Raw genomic sequence first — 14700 nt, 5'->3', positions numbered from 1 at the left:
ATCAGGTAAAGAAGATAGTGATTGTGCGAGAGGCTAACTAGACGCATATAATTCTAACCAACCTACCAGCAATCATGTGACTAGAAGCGTGAGATTTAGCCTATCCACGTAAATGCATGGTTACTACTGGTTGGGGCGCCATTTGGGGGGCGGATCCTATACACCGACCAGGTCGGTGTATACAACTTGCCGCACACTCCCCCGGCATCGTTTGGGCCGGCCCATATCCTGCTTCGGTGTTCTGTTTCTTTCCCGTCTTTCTTCGTCGTTCTTCTTCGTTCTTAGGTGTCTCCGTGGTCCGCTTCGCTTCCCCAACTTCCAAATTGCGAGCTCGGAGCACGGATCAGATCGCCGAGTCGCGCGCCCCTCGCCCCCCGCTCCATCCCACTTCGTCCGGAGCCTCAGGTTTGGTTCGCTCCCCGCACTGAATTCTCGAGGTCTATTCGTGTTTCTTGTGAGGCGATTTCGTCTCGTTACTGGACTATTTGTTCGGTTGTTTCGTTAGTTTACCGCTGTGCTTTGATCCGATTCGGCCCTGATGCATCTCCGGCCGAAACGAGGGCATCTTCCCGGCGACTTTTGGGTACCCTGTATGACTTTTTCGTAGGCGTGTTAAGAAAATCAGAGCTAGGGTTTGTGCTGGAGATGTTCGATCCGGTAGCCTGAATGCGATTCTGGTATTTACCTGGTGAATGGATGCTGTTGCTGCCTGTGATATAGCGAGGAGGCGTGATTGGTTAGTCCAGCATTTAATTTGTACTAGCATACACGGATGAGAGCATAGAAATGCATAGTTAAGTATTCCGACAGCCCATCGCACTGTAATAGGGGCACTACTGCAGTGCTACTGGATTGAGCGAGGAGTATCATGTCAGGCTTTCAGCCATTCCAATCAGATTTGGCTGGGTGAGCATTGCAATTCTGCAGGTGTAGTACGGTACAAATTTGATATTTTCTGCAGCTGTGTTAGAATAAAATAGAATGTATCGATGCAAGATTGGTTGCTTCACTTTTGTTACTCCAGATATAATGCCATAGCGAAATTAGCATCTTGATCTCCATGTTTGATACTGTAGGAGGTGCTGCAAGTAAGGGCTCAATGTGTAGCCTATTGATTTTTACTTCATTGTGTTATGGTAGATAGGTTAGTGTGTGTTTTGTTCAAACTGCTACATCTTGATACAGATTCCGGACTTGAGTACTGGGTACAACTCTGTGGCCCTGTTTCCTATATCATCTATCACAGGTTTAGTTATTAAAAAATAATCTCACAAACATTTCACATGTCCTGATACTGTTCAAAGTAGAAAACCATTCATGCTTTTATTTTTGTTCAAGGTAAAAAAAAAAAACGGTTCATACATAGAATCAGTTCATGCTTTGCACGGATATTGAAATAAAAGCTCCGTTCATGCGTTTATTTATGTTCAAGGTAGAAAACCGTTCATCTTGACAAAGGATATTGAAATAAAAGCTGCGTTCATGCGTTTATTTATGCTCAAGGTAGAAAGCTGTTAATTCCAAGAATGCGTTCATGCTTTGCATTTTTATTTAAGGTACGAAACCGTTCATTCCAAGAATCGTTCATGCTTTTATTTTTGTTCAAGGTAGGTAAACCGTTCATTCCAAGAATCCTGTCATGCTTTTATTTTTGTTCAAGGTAGGTAAACCGTTCATTCGAAGAATCTGCATGCTTTTATTTATATTCAAGGTAGAAAGCCGCTAATGCCAAGAATCCGTTCATGCTTGGATTTATATGTTCCTTGTACGAAATCGTTCATGCCAAGAATCCGTTCATGCTTGCATTTTTGTTCAAGGTATGAAACCGTTCATTCCAAGAATCCATTCATAATTTTATTTTTGTTCAAGGTACGAAACCGTTCATTCCAAAAATCCGTTCATGCTTTTATTTTTGTTCAAGGAAGAAAACCGCTCATGCCAAGAATCTGTTCATGCTTTTAATTTATGTTCAAGGTAGAAAACCTTTAATTCCAAGAATACGTTCATGGTTTAGTTTTTTGTTCAAGGTTGAAAACCGTTCATGCTCGTATTTTATGGTCAAGCTACCAAAGCCATTCATGCTTGCATTTATGTTCACGGTTCGAAACCATTCATTCAAGAATCCGTTCATGCTTTTATTTCTGTTGAAGGTAGAAAATAGTTCATGCCAACGATCCGTTCATGCTCGTATTTATGGTCAAGGTAGGAAACCGTTCATGCCAAAAATTTGTTCATGCATTATTTAATGTTGAAGCTATCAAAACTGTTCATGCCAAGATTTTGTTCATTCTTGTATTTAAGGTCAAGGTAGGAAATCATTAATGAGAAGAATTCGTTCATGCTTATATTTTATGGTCAAGGTAGAAAACCGTTCATTCCGAAAAAAATTGTGTAAGCTTTTATTTATGTTCAAGGCACCGCTCATGCGAAAGAATCAGTTAATGATTCTTTTCCAAGGTATGAAACCGTTCATTCCAAGAATCCGATCATGCTTTTATTTTTTGTTCAAGATAGAAAACCGTTCATGCCAATAATTCGTTCATGCTTTTATTTTTGTTCAAGGTAGAAAACAGTTCATTCCAAGAATCCGTTCATGCTCGCATTTATGTTTAAGGTACGAAACCACTCATGCCAAGAATCCGTTCATGCTTACATTTTTTTCAAGGTTCGAAACCGTTCATTCCAAGAATTTGTTTTTGTTCAAGGTAGAAACCGTTCATTTGAAGAATCCAGTCATGCTTTTATTTTTCGTTCAATGTAGAATACTGTTCATTCCCAGAATCCGTTCATGCTTTAATTTATGTTGAAGGTAGAACTGCTCATGCCAAGAATCCTTTCTATTTTGTCTCCTATTTTTTATGCTTATTGGAATTTTCTATTCTTCCAATTAATGCAAATATGATTCTGGGATTTTTGTCATTCAGTTCATTAGATGGTACAACAGAATTGAAGTATAATCATTTTCAAATGTTAGCTTCATATTCTTTTAATTCTTCAGCATTTGACTTTTTCTTTCGTGTATGGAATTTATACTCTTTGGCATATGTTAAAAAAAAGTTTGACGTTCAAGCCATACGTGAAAAATCTCTACTCAACTTGTGATAAGCAAGTATGATGAGAATGAGATACCATTATCAAGACAATTCATTGCTAAACATACCAGTACTTTTTTTACCTGTTTTCATTATGCCCTTCCATCATGTCACACCTTAAACCTTCTTTTCGTTGGTACTAGCCTACACTTTCTTGTCCATTTGATGGCAAAATTATTCCACTTTCTAACAGTTTATAGCACTGGTTATGAGCACTATAGTTATCCGCGGGTAAAGTGTTCATGGCACTTTTCATCCTTTGTTTTCGTTCCCCAAATAGTCCAGTCTCGTCAAATTGTGTCATCTTCAGAAACTTTTCATCCCATCTTCACAAGAAGAATATGAACATATAGAAACATAAGTTATAGAAAAGAGTATATTCGGTAACTCTGAACTTTATATTTTCATCTGTGAAAATCCCTGAGCTTCTTCAGCCAGAACGTCATGGGAAACATGAAGACTCTGAAATGCATTGTCAATCCAACTTGTGGTAAACAGTAAAATGAAATTTCTCACTCTTTCGCAGGGTCCACACCTTCTTCATTGACCAAAGTTCACATCCTCCGAGCAGGAAGAGATGATATATCATAAAAGTAAGTTTCTTATTTTTTTGAGCAGTACAAAGAAATCAATATAATTTCTTTTGCATTTCAAAAAACATTAATCTAGATTTTTCTTCTTTTCTCTATTTCATTTTCCCAGATATTTCATAAGGGAAAGGAACAGAACACAAGCATGGAAATGCTTCTCCTACAAGGCAAGGAGATTCACAGATCATTCGGAAGGAAAGCATCGAAAACGAGTTTCCAAGTGATAAACATGAATTCTGTGTACCCAGACAGAAAAATGTTTTGTCCCTATTTGTCACATTTTGACAGTTTTTTCTCATTGATGTGTATTACGTGCTATACAAACGGGGAAGAATCAGTACAGTTCACTTTTATCATGTATATCTGATGCAAAAAAAAATGTTTCGTTGAACAGTACAGTTCACTTTTTAGCTTCTGGTTAATGCAAAAAAAAAATTCAATGGAACAGTCCGAAACAGTACGAAAATCATTAGGGAAAATGCATCGACTAAACACAACAGACAGGAACATGGAAACGCACGAAAACATCGAGCAAGAATAAATACCGAAGGGTTCACCGTAACTGGGCCAAGCCCACATACGACCAGAGGGGTGTGCGGCACCGGATCACTGCCGACCAGGTCGGTGCATAGCATCTCCCCCCTTGGGGCGCCTCCTCACTGGTGCTCTGCGTTCCAACCCTAACGCCCAAATACATGTGACATGGGTCATTGCCATATCCAGCCTACACGAAACACGAACCAGAAGAAGCGGTGGACAGAAAGCTCCCGTACGGCCCTACTCGTGAAATGGGCCTGGCCCACAACCGCAGGCGGAGCTCCCCTACTACCCTCTGCCTCTGCCTTCCCTCAAAAAATACAAGGAGCTCCCTCTGCCACCGCCGCCGCCGCCTCCTTCTCTCCCAGCCGCCTCCGGCCCCGAGCGCGTGGCGTCATGGGGCGACCTAAGGGCGGCGCAGGGGAGGCGTCGAAGAAGCCCAAGGCCAAGCCGAAGCAGCGAGGCGGCGTCGACTTCAAGGTAACCACCACCCCTGCCATCTCCTGGAGCGGGCGCCCCACAACCCCCAGTCACGCTAACGGGTTAAGATTTTGGTGGTTCGCAGAAGTACAAGCACAAGGTAGGGCGGAAGCTTCCGCCGCCCAAGAACACCACCAACACGGAGATTAAGTCCAAAAGTGAGGCCAGCTTTTCTGCCTGTTGGTCCCTACCTACTTGCTTCTGACGTGCCGCAGCGATTAACACACGGAGATTCGTTGTGTCGTCTGCTTGCAGTGATCGTGCTGCCGGAGCAGAGCATGGCGTCGGAGAGGGCGGGCATGGCCGTGAACAAGCGCGGGCTCACGCTGCGGGAGCTCCTGCAGCAGACGGTGCACTACAATCCCAAAGTGCGGCGAGGTCAGCTAGCTCTGCACGACGCATTGTGACAATAAATAAATGCACTGAGCTGCACAGCAATCCATCTCAATTATTCAGTCTAGGCAGCTCACAAGAACTATGCTGTATTTTGTTTTTGTTGTTGAAGCTGCATTGAATGGAATAAAGGATCTTGTCACTAAGCACCCGGCAGAGCTTAAACTGCACAAGGTTGCTATGATTGAGAAGCTGCAGGAACGGATATGCGACTCCGACAAGGTGGTCCGTGAATCGCTGTACACGATACTGCAGTCTCTGATATTCCCATCTTTGAAAGAGGTACTCCCTCCCCACCCTCTCACCAAATGCTGCGGAAGTTTGTTTAACTGAACAATTAAGATGCCATTCGCGTCACACCCTCTTCAAATAGATGCACGCACAGGCCGTAAACCTAGTATTGCTCATGTCATAATGTTCCCTTTATGAGCATAATATGCTGCCTGCTTATTGAATGCATCTTTTCTTAACACCTTGACGATCGGTGGTAATTCATTAAAATGCTCCAAACACTGAAGCGCCAACCTTCGCTTCATTCTTTTTAAAGCCAAAATTTTCTACTTTGTTTCACGGACCTTGGTAGTATCATAGATGTCATATTTGCAGCATCTTAGTCTTCTGACCTGCTCCAGTTTTCTAAATCTACTCCTATAGTTTCTTTGATCTTGGCTCGGGAAGTCATATTATTCTCTGTTTACTATTACAGGACAATGCAATATCTACGAGGAGTACTCTATCTCTGTTGATGGCGAATGTTTTGAATGGAATGACACACCTTTCTATGGATATCCAGTTAATGGCTTTCAGGTTTCTGGAGCTAGTGGTTCTTAATTTCCCATCTTCCTTTCCCAGATATGCTGAACAGGTCAGTGGAATTCAGTCATGTATTGGTGTGTTGAAACTTGAATGCTTCCCTGTGTGGTAAACAAGTTTAGTTTGTTACAAATGTAGTTCTGGGGTCTTGCTTCGTGCTCTTAGTTCTACAGTGGCTATATTATATGGAGTTGTCGACTAGGGAATATATTGTCCAAACTGATTTCCGTTCCTGCTAGGTGTATGAATTGTGATTGACCATATCTGTTGTCAAGTAATAATTTCTTTTGCGCTGTTGCTTCTGGCAGGCTTTCAACAACTTTGTTGCTGTACTGAGCAACGACAGGATCCATCTACAGGATAAGAGTAAACTTAACAGTGTCCTTGCTGGGCTTGGGCACTGCCTTTCCTTGGTTGCCCGTGCCACGGATAATGATGATGCATCAAATCGACCGGTTAGCAAGCTGAAACTTTTTTTTTGCTTCGATTTTTTCCTTCCTGACACAGCTGGGAGCTTTAATGAAGAACATGATGAGATCGCAAGTGCAAATATTCTGAAATGTGCAGATCCATGGAACACTTCTATTGTAATGAACATAATCTTTTCTTGTGATTCTACAGGGTCATAACCTTTCTACGAAAGAACTTTGGAAACCCACTCTTGATGAAGATAATTCGGGGAGTAGTAAGTCTTCTAAACACTATCTTCTTCTGTTGCGTACTTATATGCTAGCAATTTGTGCAGTTGTGCATTCCACCTTTAAGGAACCAAAAACACTGAATGTGAATTTGGTTGTTGTATAATCAGAGAAGCTCAATTAACAAGCCTGCTGGAGCCACCGAACTCCCTAGATATTTAGCACATTTTAGGCTTGTTCTCCATAGGATCTGCAATCTGGCTGCAAAATAAATGAACATGGAATGCTAAATTAGTAGTTCTAGCGAATTGTTAGATAGCTTTTGGACACGGTGGCACTTTCTGTTACGTTCTGACAAGCAAACTCAGAAGTCTTTAGTTAGGATAGCTAAGTGGTGTACAATTTATTTGGGTGGTCTAGTTGAAATCGCAACACCAAGTTAGAACAACATTCAAAAAAATGATAAATTTTTGGTTGATAGCATAGCACAGCTGTTACATCCCCTCTAGCAATTTTTCAGTTACGATCTTCTGTTCGTTGAGCCTTCTTATCAGTGTTTCATTCGCTTATGCAATGCAGGTACATTTGCGACATCCGATGTACTAACGAAGCTTCAAAACCTCATCCAAATTCTTGTTAATTCTATAGAGGTTTCAGCTTCAGAAATATGTGCAAAGCCAGCAAATGATGCTCCCTCAAGTGAAGCATTATTGTCAGCTCTTCATTGCCTGGATCTAATCTGTAGAACTTTTGTTCGCGAGGCAAAGAAACCTCAGATGGAATTTGGGAGAACCAAAACTCTGTTTGGGCCTGACTGGTTGAATAGCTCTGTGTTGGTATATCTAAAGAAACTGTGGGGAGTGAAACGCTTGTTTCATGAGAAGGTACAGTTTTTCCCTGCTCATTACTACCTCCATCTTGCTGATTATACTGAAACCATTATCTGATCAGCCAGTAGAGAAAAACATCGTAGGGTTTCTGGGTTTGATTAAGTAGTCTTGAAGTGATCATGAAGAATGGGTGAATAGAACCAGCATAAGTTGACAAGGAGGGAAAATAATCCTTCAGGATTCCTCAAGTCTCTCTTTGGGTGTCATCTTCACTAGATTTCTACAATATATGAAAAACAGGACAAATTCGAAGTAGTTTGTTTGGATTTCTACAGTATATGATTAAGTAGTCTTGAAGTGATCATGAAGAATGGGTGAACAGAACCAGCATAAGTTGACAAGGAGGGAAAATAATCCTTTAGGATTCGTCAAGTCTCTCTTTGGGTGTCGTCGTCACCAGATTTCTACAGTTTATGTAAAACAGGACAACTTCGAAGTAGTTTGTTTGGATTTCAGACAGTAAAGTTCCAGTAGTTGAGATGCGTTTCCTCCTATGAGTTATTCCTTTGTTCCGAACACCCTCCAGTCACACAGATTTTTTTTATGGGAGTCAATCCTTTCAAATTCGTATGTGGTTCCTTGATCTAAAAAAACAGCAAAAAGTTGATGCTGCAATTTGCGATTTATTCATGTCCTTATATTAATTTATACCAAAACACTTGGTGCTGTAAGGTGTTGGCAATGATATGGTTTTTATTTAAGATTTGCTTGTGTATTGTGATGTTCAAATATTGTAAGTCTTGTATTAACATATTTCTTGTAGACTTTATCCCGCTTCAGACTATTAATCATGCTTTCTTAGAAGGTTTAGGCTATAACAAACATTTTGGTGGGATCTTAGTTCTTATGAAGTTGTCTTTCTCATTGCAGGGAGATGACAGATTTTTTATCTTCAATCTGAAAATTGCTGAAATATTTTTGTGTTTGCGCACATCAGTGGATGATACAATGTTTTCATCTGAGGAGTTATGCCAGTTTGTATCTTCTTTATTTTCAAAGGTTGTCGGTGGTTTCATCAGTTTCAATAAACTGAGGCGTATTGTTGCCCTTTCTTGCAGATAAATCTTAGACAGCTTATGATATGTCTTTTGTGTCATTTCATGGATTTGTAACTGTGATTGGTGTTTTTTTAATCAGGCAAAAGTACTTCGCAACAAGGATCTCATGGAAACACATTTGGGTCCACTTATAACTTGCATACCTGGTCTTATATCCAATGCCGCAGATGACTCAAAAGGATATTTGTTGGAGGTATGACTGATTTCCTTATACTAGTCCGACAAATATGGTGGTTATTTTATAACTTTATCAAAATAAAAGAGTATATTCAACTGCAGGCATTTACAGATGCATTTAGGGACTCCAATGTGGATTGCAAGCTAATCTTGCCATACTTGGACGCAGTGGGAGAAATGTTGCTTCCTGTAGGTGCCTTTGTTGGATCTGAACTTAAATTCCTTCTGCATATATTGTCATGTTTAATCACCCAACCAAATAGCTAGTACAACATGCACATAATCTGGATTATCAGATTGATGCTTGTATTAAAATAAGGTTAAGGTACTCTATAAAACATGGAAGCTCAAGTTAAAACTCAATTACTGAGTAGAGAGAAACAATAAACAAAAATTCAGACAGATGATCAATAAATTAAGTTGATGCAAAAGTCACGTGTCACAGCAAACTTCTCAGTTCCCTTCTATAACACCACTCAATCATGTGAGATTTGATCATTTGCAAATTGTAAGTCATTAATTCCCTCTTACTACTACTCAATCATATTGAGAGTTGATTTTTTTAAAATGAAGATTGCTAACTGCTAAGTCATTCTGTAGATATGCTTCCATTTTCCTTGTACAGATTTTTTTTATTGATTTGGTCCTGAAATCTGAATACTTCCCTGCACTTATTCATTCTATATGTTCAGCTGAAAACAACATCACCCTATAAAGATTAACTTTCCCTTTCTTTACAAAGGGAGTACTGATGTATGATTTGCTTTCTAATATTTTTCCTTTGTTTTCTTGTGTAGGAGAAATCAGGAATAACTTTTACTGAACATGATTCAGGCATATCGGAATATCATAGCACTTGGATAAATGAGCTACCTGGGGTATTACTACAATCAGTTGATAAAGCTCCTACAGTTACAAAGGTCTGTTGCAAGTTTGTTTATGCAGCACATAGCTGTTAAACCATTCTTCACTATTGTCTGTGACTGACCTTCTCAGTAATTATGTAATTTATGATGATATGAATGATCATAGGTTGTTTTGGAGCTTCTTCTAAGAATTGGACAGTATTTCCCCACTTTAGAGTGTGAAAACCTGCGACCCATTGCACAGTTATTTGGTACTAAATGTAAGTACTCCACTACTTAAGAGATCTTATCGTCTGTTTTTATCCTGAACTAATATCATTTTCGCTGACAGCTTCATCTGGAACGGTAGAGCTTGGTCCTTTTATTTGCCTTCCACATGACTGCCAAGAACTTGCCATTGCATGCCTTTATTACTTCTCCAATCTGCTCCCTGACATAATCAAACCATTGGCTTGTTGCTGTTTAAGTAAGTTTTTATGCTTCAACAATACCGCTTTTTTTTAACAACTGTACAGCTATGTTATTCCCTGTTGAAGTTCGCGGATATTCTAATTTATGTAATGCAGGTGATAAACTAGAGCCCCTCATATTATTTAGAATTGTTGAAGTTCTACAGTCAACATACAAGGCTGGGAATTTACAGATAACAGAGCAACTCAGTTTCTTGTCATTGCTAATGGCACGATTCGATGTTAATCGTGGTGAGTACTTGAAGTTAATCAGAGTTTGCTCTTATTAAGTTTGTTATGTTAGCTGAAACTTTGTGTTTTACGTAGTGACTGGTACAGTAGGAAGTGATGGGGATAAGACTTCATAATACAAAATGGAATAACTTGTCGAAAGCTGCAACCATAGCAAAAAGCTATACCATTAAACATAATTTTGGTATCACATTGATTCTAGAAAATTTACAGCTTCATGGTAAAATACAACCCAGATTTTTGTCAACCTCATGATAGAATGCGACCTAGAAAAGTGTAACATCCTCAAACAAAATGCAACATTATTTTTGAGATGGTGGCACAACTGTCTTCGTTGCTGCTGGTGGTTGTTTTCTCGTTGCATGGGGGTCATGAGAGGATCAATATCTGCACTGTCTTCACTCGAGCCCCTCCACACTCTCCGGACCCACTTGCATGCTGCCACCGATGCCTCAGACGGATTGTGTGCTACTCTGCCACCACCTTGCTGTGAGAGGTGTAGGTGGCAGAGGAAGAGAGTCCGACAAGGAGTTTGAAGGAGGAAGCAGCCAGTAGGGTAGGATTTGGCAGGCTTGGGGATGTGGCATGCAGTGAAAGAAGGGAGGGGAATGGGGTGAAATTCAGAATGGTTTTAAGATTGAGCACTTGGCGTTTAGAATACCACTATCATAGGATTCAGCAGAGTACCATTTTTCTATAGAACGCGGGACCTCATTGATAGGCTGTTTTTTTTTTCCTGTGATGATAGACCGTGTTTCTGGTGGTAGTGCAGGGATAGAATAATAAGGAACCAGTTATAATTACCAATCCTTGCATTACCTGGAAAATCCCCAAATATGGCTTATTGAATGACTTGAGCAGAGTTTTTTTTTTTGGCTTTGTCTGACACTTGCCTTGGAATTTGTTGACCTAGGTATGGCCTGTACTCAGGAGGATGCCCGAAAGATGTCAAATTGGAATACTTTCAAGGCCTTGAATCACTTAATTTTGACTTCGTTATCTGAAATGGGTGATGGCTCCCTGGTCCTTGAATTGATATGGAATAATTTATCTAATGAGATTGTGAGCTTTCGTAACTGCTTTTTTAAAATATATTTTTCTCATAAAAACCCAATTGAACTCATGCTAGTTTGCTTTACTACAGGCACGAAAACCATCACCACATAATATTAATGGTCTGTTTAGGATTATTGTTACACTTGATGCAGCAACAAATAAGCTCATGGATGAAGATGTCATTAAGCTAATAGCTGGCTACTTGGTCGATGCTGCTCGGGTGTGTACTCCTTATTCGAAAGCTTTGATATTCATAGTTGGATGATTGTTGCACCTATTATTTTTCTGCTGCTTATTCAGCGGATCGTAACATAGATGAATTGCATTATATGTTAAAGAAATTCAGAATGGCTTCTACATTGAACACTTGGTGTTTAGAATACCACTGTATCTAGGATTCAGTTGAGTACCATTTTTCAATAGAAAACAGGACCTCATTGATAGGTGTTCCGTGTTTCTGGTGGTAGTGCAGGGATAGAATAATAAGGGACCAGTTATAATTACCAATCCTTGCATTACCTGGCAAATCCCCAAATATGGTTTATTGAATGCGATATATCACTGACGTTATCAGTTAAACTGAGCTATGTGTAGTTGCCAGTTTACAATCACTGAAGGAACTTTTTTTGCATACAGGCTCATTGTGATAATATTTGAGAAAAGAAATCAGAAACAAAGTTGATAAATTGGCATTATGTATACAATTTTTCTAGAAAGAAGTTGAATTTCCAGTGAACACTTTTGGACGATTCATCAACTTTATCAATTCACCTGGTTGATGCTAAGAGCAGATAATAGCTGTCCTTATTAGTTGATTAGCGTGCGACACAATCATTTACATGCTTCTCCTTCTGGCCATCATTTCTTGACCTTATTACTCTACTTCTGGTTGTGGGTGAGAATTGATCTTACCCCTGTTATCATGCATCTGCAGGATTTGTCAAAAACAATTGAAGTGGGCTTTCAGTCTGACAAGACAAGATTATTTCAATACTTTATAAAGCCCTGCAGAATCATGTTTGAGCAGAATGACAAGCTTCTCTGCAGCACATTGGAGATGCTTAAATCTTTTGCATCAGGAAACGATCATATATTTTCATCTGTCTCCAATTTAGATTACCCAAGGGAGCTTTCACAACGAGTTTGTATTGTCACAACCATACTGGTCTTCTTATTCAATGATCAGAGGCTCCATCGAAATCTCTCTCTGAACAAAACGGTTATTAAAGGCATCCTGCATTATATAAGGCATCAGATGGTGAGTGGTGATGAGACATTTTTTTTTTTTGGTAGTCACAGAGTAACTTTGAGCACCTTCAAATAAAACATTTTTTGTAATGTGTTAATTTGAGGATAGTGAAAACATAAAATGATAATGTAGCTCAGATACACTGGCTTGCGTTATAATTCCTGAACGTAGTTCAGACTTCAGAAAGACTTATTCTTACAACTATTTCATTTTGTGAATTCTTGCTGCAGGATCCTAATGTGCCTGATGTAACATATGGAGAAAAGCAGACATTAAAATTTGCTTTTGAGCAACTCAAGACCAAAGCATTGCAGTTGAACTGTTGGGATAGAAGTGAGCTGGAAGGGCTTTCAAGCACCACCTAATGTAAATGTGAGTAACTTCGTCATGATTCACTAATGATGCCACTTTCAAAAAAAATTTTTTTTTGCCAAATGAAACCCTCATCTATCTCTGACAGGGACATCCATCTGATGACTTCATATGGAAGTATGATGATGGAAGGAAAAGGATAGAGTGCTCGATGGAGAGGGTGGGCTGCGGATGTGCGCCATTTTCCAAGTTGTGTCACATTGCAGGGGTGCAGCATGTATGTCAGGCGTAGCTGTTACTAACAGTGTACTGAAGGTTGGTGCTTCCAGACAAAGGCAAGAAATGCCGTTGGGTATCATATATAATCATGTTTCACACCTATCAGATCAAATCAGTAGATTTGTCATGATCGTGCAAGTACTTACTGCAGGTGGTTAGAAAAGATGTACGGTTCACGTTTCTTGTGCCCTGGAAACTACCAGTCAAAGACTTCCAGCAAAGTACAGTTCAAGTTGCTCTTGAGATTTTCTTTTTGCTAGAATCTTTTTTGAGCTATTTTTTTGGCAGTTTTGAGTTAGTTAATTCGAAGAATGTAAGTTGAGAGTTTTTTTTTAGATGTATCCTTAAATCTGTTCAAGCATCCACTGTGTGAATTGCCACCCAAGCTGATTGAGCCAAACCACTTGTGAGTCGTGAGCACTTCATATATGGGTGGTGACTCTTGATTGCATTGTAAATGCAGAATTTTTGATCTCAGTTATCTCAAGCCATCGATTTGATTTACTATTACGTTGCATTTTTGTGTTGTGAAAACTATTCCTTCGACACCCCTCTTTGACCAAATGATGCTAACATCCAAATAATTGTCTAAATAATTATGTGATATTTTCAAATTTTCTAGTTATAGTACTGCCAGTGCCAGATATGAATCAAAGCAACGAGAGTCCTGCTATGCGTACGATAAATTTCGTCCGATTCCTGTACGATCGGACTTACTACACGCGGGACAACTAGTGGTTTAGCTTTGGGCGTACTGCTACTTGGGATGGGAAAGAGCGTGGCTTTCGTGGCTCATTCATTTCCTCATTCATTTCCAGACAGCGGTAGAGACGAGAAGAACTAGTCAAGTCATAGCACATGCGGCCGCCGGCGCGTGCCCTTCTGAAATTTTCACTCATCACATGAGGTTCTCATCGTGGCGCTCTCTGTATAATTTTGCTCTTCCTCCATGGCGAACTGGTCAATTGGCAATCGTGACCAGAACAAGTTAAATTGCATCAGATGGATGAATAAGAGCATCTTGAGCCGCGATTTTGTTCGTGTCGCGTTTGGAACGTCGCTTCCCAGCCGCGTCCCCCAAACAAAATTTCAGAAATTTAAAATTTGAGCGAATTCATTCAAACTTGCTATATATTACATAGATTCGAACGAAATTCGGTGAAATTTAAACTAAACCCTAATCTAGAAGTACTTACGGCGGCCAGAGTCGTCGTAGTACTGGTGGAAGTTGTACATGTCGTCGGTGATGATCTCCTGCTTGACGCGCTCGTCGGCTCGTCCTTCACCAGGCCGTTTGGCCCAGCCTCGCCGTCATCTGTGAGGTCCACGAGAGGCTTGCCGGTGTCGCGGATGGACATGGCGATCGCCCTGTCGAGGTCGCCCCTCCAGGCGTCCTTGTCGTTCAGCGACGCCACGAACGCCGCGTGCAACCTTGGACAGTCCTCAGGGTTAATGTACAGCGGCGGCAGGCGAAGCGGCAGCGGGTCGTTGGACGCAATAAATGCCGGCGCGGATGGCCACGCGGCTATGTATGACGAGACGCGTCCTTGCGCCGCCTGGAAAATCTGA

General features: G+C 40.4%; 1 protein-coding gene and 1 long non-coding RNA gene across 4 annotated transcripts; both read left to right on the top strand.

Annotated features, from left to right (window-relative positions):
- The first annotated feature begins 232 nt into the window (after positions 1-232).
- LOC127335187 (uncharacterized) lies at positions 233-4035 on the top strand. Its single transcript, XR_007872637.2, has 3 exons — positions 233-2614; positions 3619-3685; positions 3795-4035. It is a non-coding gene; the product is annotated as an uncharacterized lncRNA (long non-coding RNA).
- Positions 4036-4523: 488 nt separating this feature from the next.
- On the top strand, positions 4524-13648 carry LOC127335186 (uncharacterized). Of its 3 annotated transcripts, none has more exons than XR_007872636.2 (21): positions 4524-4699; positions 4785-4857; positions 4955-5077; positions 5205-5374; positions 5799-5957; positions 6214-6360; positions 6527-6590; positions 7123-7427; positions 8304-8432; positions 8571-8684; positions 8771-8857; positions 9466-9588; positions 9701-9794; positions 9866-10000; positions 10101-10235; positions 11149-11297; positions 11380-11511; positions 12226-12549; positions 12771-12912; positions 13001-13167; positions 13283-13648. XR_007872636.2 is itself a non-coding variant. In XM_051361784.2 (20 exons), the coding sequence occupies exons 1-19, from the start codon at positions 4616-4618 to the stop codon at positions 12903-12905; spliced, it is 2682 nt and encodes an 893-aa protein (XP_051217744.1). In that variant the 5' UTR covers positions 4524-4615; the 3' UTR covers positions 12906-12912; positions 13001-13648. The 3 variants fall into 3 exon arrangements, 1 of the variants encoding a protein (XP_051217744.1); XR_011752440.1 differs by having other exon boundaries at positions 13001-13187; XM_051361784.2 differs by having other exon boundaries at positions 13001-13648.
- The last annotated feature ends 1052 nt before the right edge of the window (positions 13649-14700 follow it).

The sequence above is a fragment of the Lolium perenne genome, chromosome 2 (assembly GCF_019359855.2).
Source record: "Lolium perenne isolate Kyuss_39 chromosome 2, Kyuss_2.0, whole genome shotgun sequence".
In the NCBI taxonomy this organism is placed as follows: Eukaryota; Viridiplantae; Streptophyta; class Magnoliopsida; order Poales; family Poaceae; genus Lolium; species Lolium perenne.
Note: the sequence above shows the minus strand (reverse complement) of the source record. Positions and strands in the feature narration are given on the sequence as shown.